The following is a 19,551-nucleotide window of genomic DNA, read 5'->3' as shown; positions in this document are numbered from 1 at the left end:
TATTAAAAAAAATATTAAATTTCGAAAAAAAAAAAAAATAATTTTAAGTAGATCCAAAATGTAATCTATTGTATTAGGAGCGTTATTTAGAGGCATTATGTATGATTTTGATTGATGAAAAAATCCCGATAACTATTGGGCTCGAACCTGCATCCTTTAGATCTAAAGTCTTTGATACTATCCACTGCGCTGACCCACGTATGCGATCGAGTGAGTGTAAATAGTATATTTATCATAATACCAAAGAATAACTTGAAGATATAATAAATTCGTGATGCAATAATCGACGTACTCTTTGTATAAATACACTATTACTTTGTACTTTGTTTAATTTTTAACCAGTAAACAAAATATTAATTTAAAAAAATTAAAAAATTTCACAGTCAAATGGATAACCAAATTACAATCTCAGGGTACTTCAAGTGAATCAAGAAAAAATCAATTTAATCAAAATTGTCGTCAATCAAAATTATAGCGTACAAAACAAATTTGTTTTATTATTAAATTTTCGAAAGAAAAATTTTCAACAACAAATTTTGAGCCTTGTAGATTGTATATGAATCATGAAAGTTATTTAAATAATAATAATTTTTGCATTGGGCTATCCGAACAAGTTCCTAATTGGATCTCGATGTGGCAAAACCAATACAAGTTATTTTTACATTTGGACATCCCAATGAGTTCCCACTTAGGTCCCACTCAGGAAAAATTGATGTTGGGTAGGTAATTTTTGTATTGGGATAACCCAATAAGTTCCCGATCGGGTTCCGACTGAAATAGACCTACTGAACATGCCACAACGATTCTTAATTGGGACCCAATTTATGTATTGGGACAATTTCTAGTTAGGCTGCGCTGATGCACGTATGCGATTGCGTGAGTGTAAATAACTAGGTATGAACAATTATCAATAAAAATATAATTGATACATGATTATATCTGAGCAGATATAAAAAAATCTGATTATATTGTGTTGTATTTAGTTCAGATATTGTTATATCTGATCTGATCTTACGAGATATGCGCAGATCGGATTAGATATAATCACGTCTGATATTGAATCTATCCCGGATCTAATTATACCTGATTAGATCTGACCGGATACAACCGGTGGTTGGCCAGATATAATGAAATCTAATCAGATCTAAATCGATGCTCATTTTCCCCGGGTATGAATATGTATAAGTTTATAGATATAAAGCCTTGATTAAATATATCTTATGATTTCTATTTTAATTTATGTATAAAACTAAACTCATTATTTGATGCATTATTTATGTAGGATGTATCAATTTGATCATTTGAGTTATGCCATAGATTATTTGTTCGTATAGGTGTACAGCAGGCTAGAGGAGCAGACGACAATCCAGCGATATTCAAGGTTAAGCAGCATTGACATAAAACATCAATTAGGTTGGTGACCCCTTAGTAAAATAGCAGTTATTAAATGGATAATGTTTTTTAACATCATTAATATTCATATTAATTAAGACAATAAATACCAATTCAATTACTTAATTAATAGTTTACAGATATTTTAAATGAGATTTTATGAATGACTATATTCGTTCATGCATGATTATATATAATTATCCTTCCGTCACACGCGCTATTGAGGGAATCCCTGCATAGTGACTTTTACTTAAAATAATACAAAAACGATCAGAAATATTGTTACGAATTTTTCAAACTTTGTTAATTAATAATCTAAAAAAACTCTCAGCCCCGAATTTTTTATTTATTTTGCTTAAAAGTTTTATTAATTAATTTTAATTAACGTTGAATCTTGAAATTGCAGCTTTTTTCCGCAAGCGCGTGTACTCTTGATATAAAAATTTTACTTGCGATGTTGCCAGATTTTTCGATACTGTCTACAGACCTTGCGCAGTAACTCCGTGTACAATACCTATGGGTAAATGTTAAATATACACGATTTACCCAAGCCCACTTCGACATCTTATTATTTTCTACTTATTATATTTTTGTATTTGTCGCCTAATGCGACATTCATGGTATTATTATTATTATTTAGTTGACGTCGGTCTACGCGTCGATTGCCGGCGCACACGCACATTATCTTTCTCCCGCTATAGTTCGCTCATGTGTTGTGCTGCTTAGCAGTATTTTTTTGCTACTACATTGTTACTCAAGATACTTTTGTGTTTTACATATTATAATAGATACTATATTGATATTAAAGATTATCAGTAGATAATTGATTATAATTAGAAGTTAATGAAGATTAGTTTGATTTTGATTAAAGAGTGTGTTGAATTTAATTCACTTCCTAACAGTAAATAACATACATAAATATATCTATATATCGTCTAGTTGTTTACGGATTATTAATTATATTAATTGATTGCACTAATTGAAGTCAATAAAATTACAAAAAATATTACAAATCTAATATAAATTTATTCCAAGTATTAAATATTCATCATGTAAAGTATTTCACTAGAAGTATTGATAACAAGTAGGTTATGTACAGGCACGTGTCGATAAATTATTTTTTATTCAATCATGTAATTAAGTATAATTAATTAAATAAATTAACGGTCTGAATAGACTTTTGATTAATCAATAATTCACATAAATAAATAAATTCAAATATAAATTTTTCCAGCTAAATCTTATGTCATCAACTAAAACATCAACAAGTAATTGGTTTCAGCAAGAAATCGAAAATGATGAAATCACGGGTGGTCCCTCAGCTATTTTTCTGATAGTGATGTTTCAGATGCTGAATATGAAATTTCAGATCTCGCTAGTGATACTGAAGAATCTGGTGATTCAGACGATGGGACTAGCTTAAATAAAGCAAACTGAAAAATTATTATGTAGGAAAAAATGAAACTACAAGATGGATGAAAAAACCTTTTTCAAAATTGAAGGCAACAAATCCCAATCATATTTCCAAAGTTAAAAAACCAGCTGAAAAATGTAATTTACCAATCAAATGCTGGGAACTCTTTTTTGATAAACAAATGATTAAAGACATAGTCAATTTTACAAACATAAAATTATTAAGTCAACAACCCAAATTTCAACGAGCTAGAGACTGTGCTACGACTGATGTTACAGAAATTCGTGCGTTATTTGGGCTGTTATATCTTGCTGGAGCACTTAAAATGTCTCGAGTGAATCTTAAAGATATTTGGGCTACAGACGGTACATCTCCTGATTATTTTCGCTGCACGATGAGTTTCAATCGCTTTAATTTATTACTTCGAGCACTACGATTTGATGATGTAAATACTCGAAAACAACGAGCATCACTTGATAAATTTGCACCCATTCGGGAAGTTTGGAAAAAATTTAACACATCATGTCAAGATAATTATACTCCAGGTCAGGTGTTAACTGTTAACGACATGATGTCAGCGTTTCGGAGTCGATGTAGCTTCAAACAGTACATGCCTAAAAAACCTGATAAATATGGATTAAAAACATGGGCTCTTGTTGACTCAGAAAGTTTTTACGTGACTAAAATGGAGATGTATCTTGAAAAACAGCAAAATAAAACAAATAATAAACCGGCCAATGTCATTAAACGTATTGCTGATTCTGTATTAAACACTGGTCGAACTTTAGTAATGAACAATTGGTTTACTTCAGTACCTCTTATTCAAGAACTAAAAAATCATTATAATACAATTGTCGTGGGTACTGTTCGTAAAAATAAAACAGAACTACCTCCAGATTTAGTAGTTACTAAAAAAAAAGAGCAATTTACAGTAGTTTGTTTGGATTTCAAAAAGATGTTATGCTTGTGTCCTTTGTACCCAGGAATAATAAAAATGTTTTTACTTCATCGTTACATTCTTTAGAAATTATAGATCCTGATACCGGTGATAGAAAAAAACCTCAAATCATTATGTATTACAACAAATATAATGGTGGTGTTGACACGGTTGATAAGCTGAAATCAGTGTACAGTGTATCAAGGAATAGTAATCGGTGGTCTTCGACGACATTTTTTACGTTGATGAGTATTGCTACGATTAACAGTCAAATTATTTATAATAAAAATACTAAGCATAATCTGAAAAGATCTGCACTTTTCAAGACTATTGCCCGAGAGTTAACTGCACCTTTGTTTAAGCAACGAGCCAATTTGTCAACATTACCAGTAGATCTTCGTTCACGTATTAATACTTATTCTGACAAGCTATCAAAAGATGATATTAGCTACGAAATAGCTGGTATTTGTTATCTGTGCCCTTGGCGTAAAAATAAAATATCTAAAACTCAGTGTGCAGGTTGTTTTAAAACAATTTGCAGAAAATACACAAAAGCCATTTGTATCAAATGTCATGATTATGATAATGATTATGGATACTCCGAGGAGTAGTGAATCATTTGAAGCATTATTTTTCAAATTTAATATTATTTTTTTCTCGAACTAAATATGATTTAATTGTCGATATCTCGAGATTTCACAAAAGTTTCTGAATTTAAAAATTCATTAAATATTTAAAAAATAATGTCTTATGTTAAATCTAAATTTTGGAGTGCCATCTGGGCTGCGAAAGTGTGTGGATGTAATATGGTTGCTCTCATCTCTTTCACAAATAAAAAACAACAGTGCTTGTATTTTTATGCCCCAGTGTTGATTATCAGATCTGCTTAAGCACTGCGCAGCGATACAAATATAAATAATAGTGTTCCAATAAATAATTACTGTGAATATTGTATCTATCTTGAAGATACTGAGTCTGTAGGTTAAGTTTTATGTCGCAAGGAATGACTCGTTGCTTGCTCTTCCAATGTCTAACAACGACATCTCTAAGTCCACACGTGAAGCTCTTGAACCTATAATCAAGCCGCCGAAATTAAAGTTATCTACAATTACCACCCCGCAAAATTCAAATGAAAAAACCAAGAAAGGACGCCCATCTAACATTGAGCGCTTGCGTACCACCAGGTCGTCTTCCTGTCCTTCAATACTTGATTTTATCGAGAACACAAGAAAGCGTGGTCGCGACGAATCGCAACAAAACCTCCCTGAAGACAGGCCGGCCAAAATTCCGTCCAATCCCTGCTTACCACCTCAAATAGCTATCTCCAATGAGGAAGCAGAAATGGAGGAAATCCTAGAAGAAATCAAAGCTCTCCGAAAAGAACAAAATATCAAGCACCAGGAACTCACTATGAAGATCGAACAAAACTTTACGGCTTTTACAGCGGCCTGCTCTGGTATTACAGAAAGCCTAAACAAGCTCAAGGAGGAATACCAGCAATCCAGAGCTAGTCACGAAGCCAGAATCACTGCACTGGAGACAAATTCAATCAAAAAATCCCAGATAGAACATCTGCAAGAACTCTCAACCATCCTAGAATCGAAGGCGAAGAATCTACTGACAGGTAATCAAGATGAGATTAACAAGAAACTTGAGGGCATGGCGCTGAAACTAGAATACCTAGAGAAAGAACGTAAGAGGAATAATATTTCAATTACTGGTCTTACGCTGCCAGCTACTAACCAGGTCACCTTTGTACATGACTTTCTTAAAGATAAATTTAACATAGATTGTGATACTGGCGCAATCAATATATTCACAAAGCGAATCATTGTCGACCTGAAAAACTCAGACCTAAAATCCGTTGTCATGAAAAATAAAAAAAAAATATTGTATGGTACAAAAGTCTACATTCACCCGGACCGAACCCATAAAGAATCTCAGGAAGACTGGCAACTCAGAAATGCCAAAAAAAAGTTCGAGAAAGAAGGCAAAAAGGTATTGCGAAGTCGCAACACTCTAACTGTTAATGGCACAGTGTACCAATGGTGTAGCGAAGATAATAAACTTGTCACACGTGTCAACAACATTAACGCAAAGAGCTTTTCCAGCGACAAAATGCCGATGGATACCACTTCCCCCCAGGAAAAAAACTAAACAAAACCAACAAGAGCAGTAAGACAATTAGAATAACCTATTGGAACGTGCATGGACTGTCCAACCTAGCGCTCTGTCAATCTATTCACAGCCATGACATAATTTTAATATGAGAAACCTGGTGCTCCAAACAAATCTCTCCGACATACTTACCAAATCACCAGACCTATTGTGCAAATGCTACGAGAGATCATGATGTAGGCCGAGCAAGCGGAGGCCTTCTCACAGCAATCAAGAACCAGTTCACCTCAGAAACTATAGAGGAATCCCCGTGATGGCTATTCAACAAGGTTAAGGCTGCTGACACAACTTTAATAATCGGGTCTGTATATTTTAAAAAAAGTCTGGATCTGGATTATTTACTCGATTTGTTGCAGGATACCCTGGATCACATAAAAGCACAACATCAATTTGAAATATTTGTTCTTGGAGGCGATATGAATGCTAAAGTTGGTCAAGTTGATATTTGGCCTGAAGAAATCTTTGAAGAACTTGCTCTGAACAATGGCATGAGCACAACTGACACAGCTGTTTGCGAAAGAGGCAGAAAACTCACTGAATTTATGGCTGATAATAATTTTGTTCTCATCAATGGTAGAACCATATCAGATTCTCCAGCGCAGCCGACTTTTGATGAAAGAGGCTAATCAATAATTGATCTCGTCTGGGTGGATGCATCTTGTCTGCAATATGTATTAGATCTTGAAGTTCTTATGGAGCCCTCTTTATCTGATCACAGACCAGTATGTCTGTCACTCAACGTTCTATCGAACAGCAACTTTAATAGCTCGTTTACCCCGCTTGGCAAGCCTGTCACAAGTATCAAATGGACAAACAGCTGTGTGAATGAATTCCAACAGTACCTACGATCAGTTGAAACACCCAGTACCAACAGCCTTCAAACCCAACAGTTATATGAGTTATTACACAGCACGTTATTTGAAGCGGCTGACAAGGCGGGTATTTTGATCACAAAAATTCCTTCTGTACAGCAATCTTATCGCCTGAACCCTTGGTTTGACGTTAATTGTAAAGAGGCCAAGAGAAAGCTTCGCAAAGCTCTTCGTACTTACAAGACCTGTCGGTTTTCGACCAATTCCAATACTAATGTAGCAATCTGTAAAAAGACCTATAGAGACATATGTGCTAATAAAAAGAAAACATATATGCAAAACATTAAGGACGCCTTCACCAATCTAACAAATCCAACTAGCTTCTGGGCCGCAGTAAGAAAATTTACGTACAAAAGAAACTTAGGCTCAATAATATCAATCAGCTCCTGGAATGATTTCTTTGCCAACATCTATCACCCACGATGCGATATATACTCCAGACTATCTACTCCTTATAACGAAATGCTAGACTCCGAAATCTCGTTTGACGAGCTAGATGAAGTTCTATCCTCCCTGAAACATGCTAAGGCTCCTGGACCTGATCTTCTGACGAACGAGGTATTCCAAAACCTCACTGGGCCATGGAGGAACCTATTAAGGGATCCATTCAACAGAATTCTCGATTCAGAAACTGTCCCGAACAACTGGGCTAACGCGCTAATGTCCATGATTTTCAAAAAAGGAGACAGAACCGATCCTGCTAACTACCGGGGTATTGCCCTAGTCAATGCTGTAACTAAAATATTCACACTAATCTTAAAAAAAAGATTTGTTAAATGGATGGACTCTGAAAAAATTCTTCCAGAATCACAACTAGGATTTAGAAAAGGTCGCAGCTGTACGGATGCAGTTTTCATTCTAATAAGTGCTCTTTAGCTACAATTTAGGCACCAGGACGGGAGAGAAATCTTTGGTATATCTGTAGACTTTAAAAGGGCTTTTGACTTTGTACCTCACCACCGCCTATGGCAAAAGCTACAAGGAAAAAATGCGAGCAGCAAATTTATAAATATCCTCATTTCTCTGTATGAAACAGCCTCCTTTCAAGTCAAAGCGAACGGTGACCTTTCAGACAAGTTTGATGTAACCAGGGGTGTACTTCAAGGTGAATCAATGAGTGCTGATCTCTTCATCTTCTTTCTCTGGGACTTTGAAGAGTTCTTTCGGAACAGAGGACTTATTGGACTAAACATAGATGGACTGAACGACCTAATCATCTTGCTATATGCAGATGACACCTCCATCTTTGCTCACGCTCATGTGGATCTCTCCAGGAAGCTAAAAGCCCTCCATGACTACTGCTCGTGCAATGGACTTGAAGTTAACCGAAATAAAACCAACATCATCATCTACAAAGCAGCTGGCAGACTTAAGCAAATTCCTGAATCCTTTAGAGCCTACAATGGATTTCCTTTAGATGTTGTCAACAAGCTGGACTTTCTGGGTGTTAAAATCTCATCATCAACCCTAGGACTTGCCGCGCTCAACACAGCTATACTGAAAGCAAAAAGCGCTACTGGTCTTGCTATCTCGATACTCTCTAAGGCCAAATATGACTCCTGGGATGCTTATAATAAACTATTCGAAAGTCTAGTTGCTTCGGTACTCTTGTATGCCTTTCCTGCATGGGGTCTTAGATACCGCAACTCACTTGAAACTGCACAGTGTTTCTACTATAAGAAGCTACTACGCCTTCCTCGTAACACCGCTGATTGGGCAATTAGACCAACCTGACACCGCTGGCCTGGAAGGCAATGAACATACTTTGGACTTGGCTCATTAAGAAATTACGCTCAGATGACTCTAACTTGGTCAAAATATGCCTGCGTAGGACTTTTAATTTTACAATGGAATTACAGCATACCTCTAAGTTCAACTGGGCTTCACAATGAAGAGAATTCCTAATGGAATGTGACCAGCTGGATCTATTTTATACACTTGACCCAGACATCTGGGAGTCCAGGACAGAAGAAATATTCAATAGATACAGGGCCACCTTAAGGAACAAGGACTTCGAATCCTATAGACAATCAACGTATGCTCAGCTAATAATTCCTAGATCTCCGCAAGACCGTGAACCGACCTATCTCCTGGCAAGATACTCTATCTCGATTAAGCGTGTCTTTGCACAACTGAGACTTGCAAACAGGTTCATTTGTCATCTGTCGCTTCTCAACACGTCATGCAAACTAGATCCTGACAACACTTGCCCTCTTTGTAACCTGCAGGAACCTGACAACATTGAACATTTCTTGATGAAGTGCGCGCTGTTTACACCTTACAGAAACCACTACCTGAGCCAGCTAAAGCCTGATGACACCGGTGTATTGTCTCTACTTAATGCGTCAACCGAACAATCAATATTTGCTGTCTATAACTACTCAAGAAAATGTATCCTGCTCCGCAATTGGGCCTTATTGCAATAAATTTTGTCATATATTTAGTTCAATATCAATTTTTCAATCTTAACTTTTAATTCTTAATTTTAATTGTCTATTGCCTTATTTCAATCCTAAACTCTCTTGCTGATTTTCAATGTTAAATAAATTTACTCTAAGTATTACTTTTCAATGTTATATTTTATGTAATGCCTTGGGCACCTCTTGCTAAAAGCTGTATATTTACGCTTAACGCAATAAATTAAAAAAAAAAAAAAATCTAAATTTTAATTTATGAGATTTTATATTTGTGTTAAGAAACAAAAGTTCATATTATAATTTTTAATTTATTATTTGTAAGTGCAATATAACTGTGATACTTAAAATACATTTAAACTGAATAGAGTTTTTTGCAAATAATTATCTGGGACTGATAAATATTCAGTACTAGTCCATTAGTATTACAACGACAATTACTATTGACAAATATATAAATAATAATAATTAATATAATAAGTACTCTAGAAAGGGCTATAACAATATACAATATAAGGCAATGTACGTTTGTGATTGTCAAATGGCTGTTAATTAAAATTACAAAGTGTTAAAACAACTATAGTATTTATAAAACTGCGGAAACTGGTATATTAACAAATAGAACATAACATCGGATTTAAATAATTTTAAATATTAAAGGGTTTTTGTATTTTTATAATAAAAATAATAATGATAAAATAAATTAATTTTTTATTCATTAAATTTAACTTAAAAAAGAAAAAAACATGTTAAGTACATAGCTAATTTGAATTTGACTAGGATACTATTTTACGCGCTTAGAATGGGTCTGGCAATACTGTCAAGCTAAAAAGCATTGCGGCGATTCCCCGCGACGCGTGTAACGACGTCAGGAATTTTAGCGCGTGTGACGGAAGTTATATAGAATCACGTACGAACGAATATGATTATACATAATTAGATCTGGCCAATTTTCAGGCCTAATTAGATATAAGTTATTATATATAATTATATTTGATGAGGCAAATTAATTTTTTCTCGGGACATAATCATACCTGTTTATGCTTAGTCAGACAAGAACAGGCATAGCCATGCATGATCAGGCCTGAAGTATTGAACGCTTCAGAAATGATCATGCATGAGCAGTCATGGACAGGTCTAAACATTTTTTTTTCGGGAACCCTCTAGAAAAATCTCCCTGTTTACTCGCTACCTCCTTCTTGAGGTCCACGTGACCATCCACGAAAATTAATTATTTATTAATAAATTAAATCCACACCTAACACTTTATAACATCAATAGAATCAATTTTTTCTGTATTAATTAAATAAGCGTTAAAATGATCAGAAAAATCAATAGTTTTCTAAAAAGTACAAACAGTAAATGGAATATTCTTATAAAAAAGTAAAGGACTGATCTCAACGAAAATAGGTAATTCGTTATCAGTTCTGATAACAACAAAATAATTAATTTTATATTGATGTCCATAGTTTATAGGATAAATATTTAACATCATAATTAGACCAGTCATTTTACTCGTAAGCTACCTAAAACTCGATGCTATGTAGAATAAAATTTTTTCAAAAATTTCTTAAAATCAAAAGAAGTAATAAAATCAAAAATGTACAAAAATCAGTGAATTGGAAATTTTGTTATGAACAAAACACTAAAAAAAAAATAACAATGTGGATAAGTGTACAGAAATAGATAGGATACAATAAACGATAGGCGTGCGGCACAATAACGTGCCACACGGTAGGCTATTCCGAACACAAGTTTTTTCTGTATCTTTAGACACTACGAAAATCGAGATATTTACCTACACAGTCTATAACGTTAAAGTGGCGCTGCTTTCGCCTGGTAGGCGTGGCTTAAATTCAAATTGCTAAAAACTCCAAGATTACACGAAGAAAAAAGTATAGTAAAAATTACAATAATATAGTGAAATTTATGAACAGATATTAAAAAATACATTTTGTATTGTAATTATTACCAAACATTCAGTAAGACTTACTGTTTAGTAATAACTACATAATACGATATTAAAAATTACTAAGCATAGTGTATTTTTTGCTAAGACAATTGTATTTTTTACTATTTGTATAGTGAATTTTACTATAAGTGGTATTAATGAATACAAATTTAAGAAAGTAAATTTTCTAATACAATATAGGATTTGTTATTATACAAAATATTGAAAATTACTATACGCAATGCTTTTTTTGCTAACACGATTATATTTTTTTACTATCTGTATAGTAAATTCTACTATATATAGATAAAATTAAAAATTTGGAGGGATAGTATATACATTGATAGAAAAAATATCTTGTTTCAAGAAAAATTTATTCTCCAAAATGTGGTTCTTGGTACAAAATTTTTAATTGTTTTAATTCAAAAAATAAGTCTTTGAAACAAAAAATTAAAATTCTCGGATAGAGAAAAGAAATTCTTCGTTTCAGAATTTTATTCTTCGATGAAGTCTTTTTTGTTTCGAACAATATTCTGACATATTTCGCTTAAGAGTTTCTTGCTCTTGGATTAAGATAGGCAAAATGTAGGTTTAAGACATTACCGACTTGTTTCAAGCATGGCGCGATTATTAAATCAAGATATCAATTTACTCAGCTTGAAACAAATCTTTTTTTTATAATATTTATTCAAGCCACAAAAATTACGATAGTTGGATTGTAAATTTTCTGAAATGGTATAGTATATGCCATCTGAAGCGTTTACCTATGAAAGACAAATGTTGTCACAATACCATGATGTGATGCTTGTGTAAGAGTATATATGTATAAACAAATCATGACATCTATTTTGTTCGTATTATTTGTGGTTCAACTATACATATTTATGAATCAGTGCATCTTTATCTCCACTGCAGTGCAGAAATAGAGGTTATTTTTCATGAAATTTTTCGGACAATGATAAATAAAAAATTAAAAAAAAAAACTGTGCTTTCTTCATGACAAACCTACATGAAGTAAGGAATATAATAATTTGGTGGTGTAAGTATAATTATTACTATCCAATTTTTATTAAACTAAATATTCTGTGGGTATATCGTTTGTTTTTAAATTATTTATCTGAACATGAAGTTTATTTTTATAAACAAGTAGTATTATTGTCATAGGATGAATGATTCTAAATAAAGGCATTTTTTTTTTTTTAAATAAATTCAACTCTCCCGATTTTGTTACAGAGTATTATTCATTTGTCGACAATGAATAATTTTATTCGACTTGAAGATGAGGTAAACATTTCAATAACCTCAAATTATGAACATTTAATGTTTTTTTATGAAGTTAGCCGACGCCTAATAATTTTTAAATTTTTTAAAAAATGCTCAATTATGAAATAAAAAATTTTCGAAAAAATTGCACCTATGATTTTTTTAATTTCCTACATGTGCATATTTTGGATATAAAAGAATGAGTTATTTTTAATTAAAAAAGAAACAAGCATAATACTTTTTGAACCTGATGTGATATTATAACTTATAAGTTAAATTAATGAATAATTAATAAATTTTATATACCAAAAAAAAAAATATATTTAAGAAAGTATTAAATAAATGTTTTATTATTATTACTTCAACATGTTTTATTTTTATTTCGACATTGTATTCACCTTCTCAATGTAATTATTAAAAAAAAATACAAAATGATAAATTTTCTTTTTCTTTTATTATAAGTTCTACTTTTTTAAGAAAATAAATTTTACTCGGTTGACTTCTAATTATACTTTTGTATTAAAAAAAATTCTACATTACCGACTCATTCGTTTTACGATAGTTGTATTGTAATTTATATTAACACAACTTGTATAATTTACTCTATAGTATCTGATTTTTTCTTTCTTGTAGTAGTATTAATTATAAAACAAAGTTTACGATAGTCTATTGTAAAAGTTATGATTAAAATTTTATAGTCTAGCGTTACAATACTATATAATGAAAATTGCGATAGTTAAATCATAAAAAATCCGGGAATTTTTTTTCCGTGTAGGAAAGGACTCGTGCGCGGGAGATCAGGGTTCGAATCTCGGTTGAAACAAGTGATTTTTTAAAAAACAAAAATCGACACCAACACTAATACCGACGACATAAATAACACTACACTGATCAAAAGAAACCTTTGAGAAAACTTGGTTTGAGTTGAACCAAATACGCCACGACTTTAAATACGGCGAAACACGCTACGACTTTGGCTGAAAAGCCTCACGTATTTTGAGGGAATTATCTACTCAAATACATGGCGTATTTGTGAACATATCATGTGCATTTGCAATGACTTTACACACTCAATTAAAAAATATATGTAATTGAGTCAACATTCTAGAGACTTAATTCCACCTACTTTTGCTTTTGTTTCTAGAATACTTAAATTTAATGTAAAAATTGATGATATTCTATCTATTTTTTTTTTTTTTAATTTGAGTAAACTTACATTTAGTCGTAAGAATATAATTTTTTTTCAACTCGATTGCTTTATATCTTTCTTCTAAAACACCGTAAATTATACGAATTTCATGTAACGTTACTGCAATTTATTCAAGTTGTCGAGTCATTAATGATCGATCTTGCATCAAAATAATACTTTGTAGAATAGAATTGAACCAGAGTGTATCCAGAAAAAATGAATATTGAAAAAAAAAAAAAAAATTTACCGAAATTTATTATTTTTAGATTATTTAAGAGCATTTATTGAAAACAAAATTTTTTTTTTTTTATTACCTAAAACATACCTTATATTTCTGAATTATAAAGAAAAATTATCCAAGGAAACAAAAATAGACATTGTTGTCACAATGTAATATAGGATATACTATATTACCATCAAACAAGGCACTTGTTACTAGGTCGGACGACAGAGGAGTAGCCGTACCATAACTGTTTCCAAGTATAGAATATAACAACTCTGAAATATATATCTAACCAGGAACAGCACAAGAGGTTGCGTGCGATCTAGTGGTGAGCACTGAACTACTTCTACCGCTGCTTATTCTAGTTCGGTGCCTTATGAAAAACATTTATAAAAAAAATATATTAAAAATACATAAATATACATATATATATATATATATATATATATATATATATATATATATATATATATATATATAAAATATGTATCAAAAATGAATTTTTAATAGCTAACTTTTGGCCAATTTTTGTATATATTTCAAATGTAATTTAAATACTTTCAAAATAAATTTTAAGGCGTATAAAAAATACATGCTTGAAAATATATAAAAATTATAATAATAATATATTTTAAATATATAAAAAAATATAACTATGAAAATATGAAAAAAATATTTTTAATTTAACCAACAACATAAGAAAAAAAATATAAAAAAATTATATATTTTTCATGTATTTGAAATATATTTTCTTTATATTTTCATATGTGTATGTTTCATATATTCTAAGATACAGAGAAAGAGGAAGCAAAATAGAGTACCCCAAAAATCTCATAAATAAACAAAAATTGTATTTTTTTGAACCTTCGAAATTCACTTTTGTAAATGTAATTGACCAATGTTTTGAATTTTTTTTGTTAAACTTTTTCGAAAATCGAAAGTGTTAGTCAAAAAATGTTAATGACTTTTGTTTTATGATAAAAACTATTGAAAAATTTTTAATTTTCCCTTGCATCTAATAATTATGTGAAATTTAATGTTTCTTTATGTAAATTACTTACAAGAAAATTTAATGTAATCAAATTTATTTAATATTTCGAAATTTTTTTTTTCTTTTTACTTTCTTTAGAAGGCACCCTATTTTGCCCGCAAAAATGGAAAATTTTTTTTTTTTAATCGCCTCTGAAAATTTTTTCTAATATTTACTTTGGATATCATTGAAAAAAAAAACTTTACAGAATTCGAATTCTCAATAACTTAGTATTTCCTTAAGTACCTCGTTTTACTCCTTCCATCCTTTTTTTTATATATTTGAGTTACATTTAAAATATGTACAATATATACGAAAATCGGCCAAAAGTTCGCTATTAGAAATGTCTTTTTTACACATATTTTATATATATTTATATAATATTTATGTACTTTTACTGTATTTTTTTTATACTAAAAATATATATTTTAATATATTTTTTTATAAACGTTTTGAACGAGGGATGTTTTGGATAAAAGAAAAAGTGTTTTTTGTATTTTATTCATGCTCTTGAATATTCTAAAAATAATAAATTCCTGTAAAATTTTTTTTTTCAGTGCATTAATTTACTCTGGATACACACAATCAATGATATATTTAACTTCTTCAATTACAAAAGTACATTGCCGGTCGTAAACTAGTAACCATATAAAAATGAAATAAAATTTAGTCAGTGGTACAAGTTCCTTGTGGCCAGAAAGTATCCAATTATTTCAAAGTCATTTGTATTATTATTGAGTAAATCATATGATTGACTCACCACTATAATATATTGAGAAAAATAAAAAGTAAGTTAAGATAATTGCATAAAACTTTCATCAACAGCATTCGCAAAATTGATTGAAAGAAATCAATAATTTCCATCAACTTAAAACAGTATTTTTTTTCAAATTCATAGTTGTTTTTATCACATCCATAGACGACTTTAGCTCCATCTCTTATTTTTTACTGTAATCTCACATTTTGTTTCATCAAATACATCATATTTGACTGAAATATTTCTATAGTAAGCCTAAAACCGTAAAGTCTCTTATTTAAATCTCCCTATGAACTTGTTTCAATTTCCATGTTTTTAAATAAATTGAAATTCAGTTCACTCAAGTTTGGATAGGCCAAGTACGTAGCGTATTTCGGAAGAAAACACGATTTTTATCAGTGTATAAATCATAGGCGTTTCAAGATTACTATCCAAATTTAGTAATGATTCTCATATATTTTAGTAAAATTTACTATATATTTTTCTCCGTGTAAATTCATCAAAAAAAATTAATTTTCTTAATTTTTTAATGCTATTAAATATATATTTATATATTTAAATACGTAAGTAAATAAATACAAGTATATTACAATATATATATTATGTACATAAGTTGACATATTTCATTTATTTGTTTACTTTAAGCAATAAAACTTAAAAAATTTGAATCTCTAATAAGTATTTATTGGGTGTACAAATTAATTCGGTCCGTTTTTTGTTGTTAAAAATATATTTATTTTTAAATCAAAATAAATTAATAGATTAATCAAAGTATTGTCCATCGTTGATTACTACTTTTTCCCATCTCTCAGGCAATTTTCGAATTCCATCTCGAAAAAATGATTCGTCTTTCGAGGCAATCCAACTTCCGATCCAATTTTCTATTTCTGCAAAAGAAGTGAACAGGTGACGTGCCAAGTCGTGCTGCATCTGTCGGAATAACCAGTAATCCGAAGGAGCAAGGTCCGGAGAATACGGCGGGTGTGGTAAAATATCCAACTTGAGTGTTTCTAAATATTTTTTGACGACGTTTGCGACATGAGGTCGAGCGTCGTCGTGCAAAAGAATAACTTTATCATGTCTTTGTTCGTATTCCGGCCGCTTTTCACGTAATGCACGGCTCAATCGAATTAATTGTAACCTATACCGATCGCCCGTAATAGATTCGCCAGGTTGTAGCAACTCATAGTACGCAACACCTTTTTGGTCCCACCAAATACACAGCATGACTTTTGAACTCAAATTTGGCTTTGCTGTTGATGTCGAGGTCGATGGTAACGATTCACCAGGCTTATCGTAGTAGTTTTTCTTCTTGGGATTATCGTAGAATATCCCTTTCTCATCTCCAGTAACAATTCGATATAAAAAACCCTTTCTTTTTTGCCTTTGAATCAACTGCTCGCAAGTGAAAAATCGCTTTTCAACGTCTCTTGGTTTCAATTCATGAGGAACCCAGTGTCCCTGTTTTTGAATCATTCCGATGGACTTTAATCGTACAGAAACTGCTTGTTGAGTCACTCCTAAACTATATGCAAGCTCCTCTTGTGTTTGACTTCGATCTTCATCGAGTAATGCCTCCAATTCTTCGTCCTCGAATTTTTTTGGTTGTCCGGGTCTAGGCTTATCTTCAACGCTGAAATCACCATCCTTAAAACGTCGGAACCATTCTCTTCATGATTTATCAGTTGGAGTATTATCACCATAAACTTCCACAAGCATTCGATGCACTTCCGCTGCAATTTTCTTCCAATTAAAGCAAAAAATTAAAACCTCCCGCAGATGCTGCTTAGTTAACACAAAATTTGACATATTCGAAAAAATTAAAAACAAGTTCTTTTACGAAATTCGAAGTGATGGGAACGGAATGTTATTGACAGATGTCTAACCTCTCTGAAACCACCGAGATCAACTGTCACAATAAAAAATTCATGACAGCCAGAGCGATCTTTTTAAAACGGACCGAACTAATTTGTACACCCAATATTAATATTTATTATGATAAATATAATAATATCAGAATAAATACTAATGAATACTTATTAGAGATTAAAATTTTTTAAGTTTTATTGCTTAAAGTAAACAAATGAATGAAATATGTCAACTTATGTACATAATATACACTTGTATTCATCTACTTACGTATTTAAATATATCAATATTAATTCGATAGTATTAAAAAGTTAAGAAACTTTTACGTTACTGATTTTTGTACATTTTTGATTTTTTTATATTTTTCAATTTTTAGAAATTAAAAAAAATTTAATTTTATATAGCATCCAGTTTTAGGTAGCCTAGGAGTAAAATGACTGGTCTCAATCATTTAAAATTTTATTAATAAATGTAAATGTAGAATTAATCGTATCAATTGATGAATTTCCGACTATTTCATTGTACTTAATTAATTTTCCGGAACCGGTTTTTAATTTAATTCCTGCATTTTTCTGTCAAACTTTCTAGTTTATTTGAAAATAACTCACCCAAACTTGATAATAATTATATTAATTCACCATCAATTGTCTATAAAATGATCAACAACAACACTTCAAAACTTAGTATACAACACAATCACTCACGGAAATAATGACTGTGAATTATTTGAATTCCTTCAAAACTATCTGAATTATTTAGACTCCAACATTTCATAGGCAGCAGCACTGATGTTATGAAATTATTATTTAAGTAAATGGGCGATATCTAAATGATTGATAGTATATTACTCTACAAGGGCAGAAGTTTAACTTTCTGTCCGTGTAGTGTATATTATTTTTCTTTATACCCGGACGAAAGTACGTTGACAAATTGAAGATGTATAAATTATATAAGTACGTTTTATCATGTATTCCCATGCAGGAGCTGCCAGAGTTGAACGATGGGGCCCTACTTGGCCCAGCACTGGGAAACCTAGTTTTGGCACACCTATATTAGCCCATACTTGACTCAAGATTTGGTACACAGTCCTGGCCGTTACAATTATTACCCGAGCTTGGGCCAATACTGGGTAACCTAGCCTTGGCCATTCAATGGCAACCCAAGTTTGAGCCGACTGGGTAACCTAGCCTTGGCCGTTACAATGATTACCCGGGCTCGGGCCAAGACTAGGTTCCCCTATCTTGGCCATCTAATGGCAAGCCAGACTTGGGCCAAGACTGGGTAACCTAGCCTTGGCCATCCAATAGCAAGCCAGACTTGGGTCAAGGTAGGATTACCCAAGTTTGGTTATACCTATGGTTTAATAAGTAGATCATATTAACGTATCAGTTCAACATTAGTAGGTTCGTCCAGTAGCTATCGTTCGGACCCAGCAATCGGAAGGTCAGCAGTTCGCGCCCGGAACCCAGCAGAATTTTCACCGATTTTTTTTAACATCATTTACCTCCTTTAGATAATTTAAGCATTCGTGATCATAAATTCTACGATGCTAATAAGAATAAATTTTTTTTTTTAACTAAATTTATCCGTTTTCTCGATGCATGGGCAAGGTCTGGCAACAAAGTCTGGGCCAGGTGTGGCAACTAAGCTTGGGCCAAATCTAGCAACCAAGTCGGGCCCCGTGTTATCATTCCAGAGTCCTACCAAAGCTGGGCCAAGGCTGGCTTACAAGCTTGGGCCAAGGTTCTACATACTTGGGCCATGCCTGGGTCCGTCGTACTTTCCTCTCTGGGTTGATGCCTGCCCCGACATTTACGGCACGAGCAAAGCGAGTGCTGCTGGTCGGAAGGTAGGCATCAAATACATCTACAAAAAAAATTATCATTACACATTGTTAAGGAATAATTATGATCCTTAAGTTAACAAACAATGAACAATTTTCGGATTTTTTTTTTTAATCAATTACAAAAAAATAAAAAATAAAAATATTCACTTGTAGAAAATTCAAAAAAATGGAGAAGTAATTTTTTAAATAATTTTTTTATTTATAATTTACCATTTA

The 19,551-nt window shown here is 31.9% G+C and overlaps 2 protein-coding genes across 2 annotated transcripts; both read left to right on the top strand.

Moving 5' to 3' along the window:
* Positions 1-2,867: 2,867 nt before the first annotated feature.
* LOC103575593 (uncharacterized) lies at positions 2,868-3,830 on the top strand. The gene has a single exon (XM_008555437.1). The coding sequence runs from the start codon at positions 2,868-2,870 to the stop codon at positions 3,828-3,830; it is 963 nt and encodes a 320-aa protein (XP_008553659.1).
* A 47-nt stretch (positions 3,831-3,877) lies between these two features.
* LOC103575594 (uncharacterized) lies at positions 3,878-4,354 on the top strand. Its single transcript, XM_008555438.1, has one exon. It carries the CDS (start codon positions 3,878-3,880, stop codon positions 4,352-4,354), a length of 477 nt encoding a protein of 158 aa, XP_008553660.1.
* Positions 4,355-19,551: the final 15,197 nt, after the last annotated feature.

This window comes from Microplitis demolitor, chromosome 3 (genome assembly GCF_026212275.2).
Source record: "Microplitis demolitor isolate Queensland-Clemson2020A chromosome 3, iyMicDemo2.1a, whole genome shotgun sequence".
In the NCBI taxonomy this organism is placed as follows: domain Eukaryota; kingdom Metazoa; phylum Arthropoda; class Insecta; order Hymenoptera; family Braconidae; genus Microplitis; species Microplitis demolitor.
Note: the sequence above shows the minus strand (reverse complement) of the source record. Positions and strands in the feature narration are given on the sequence as shown.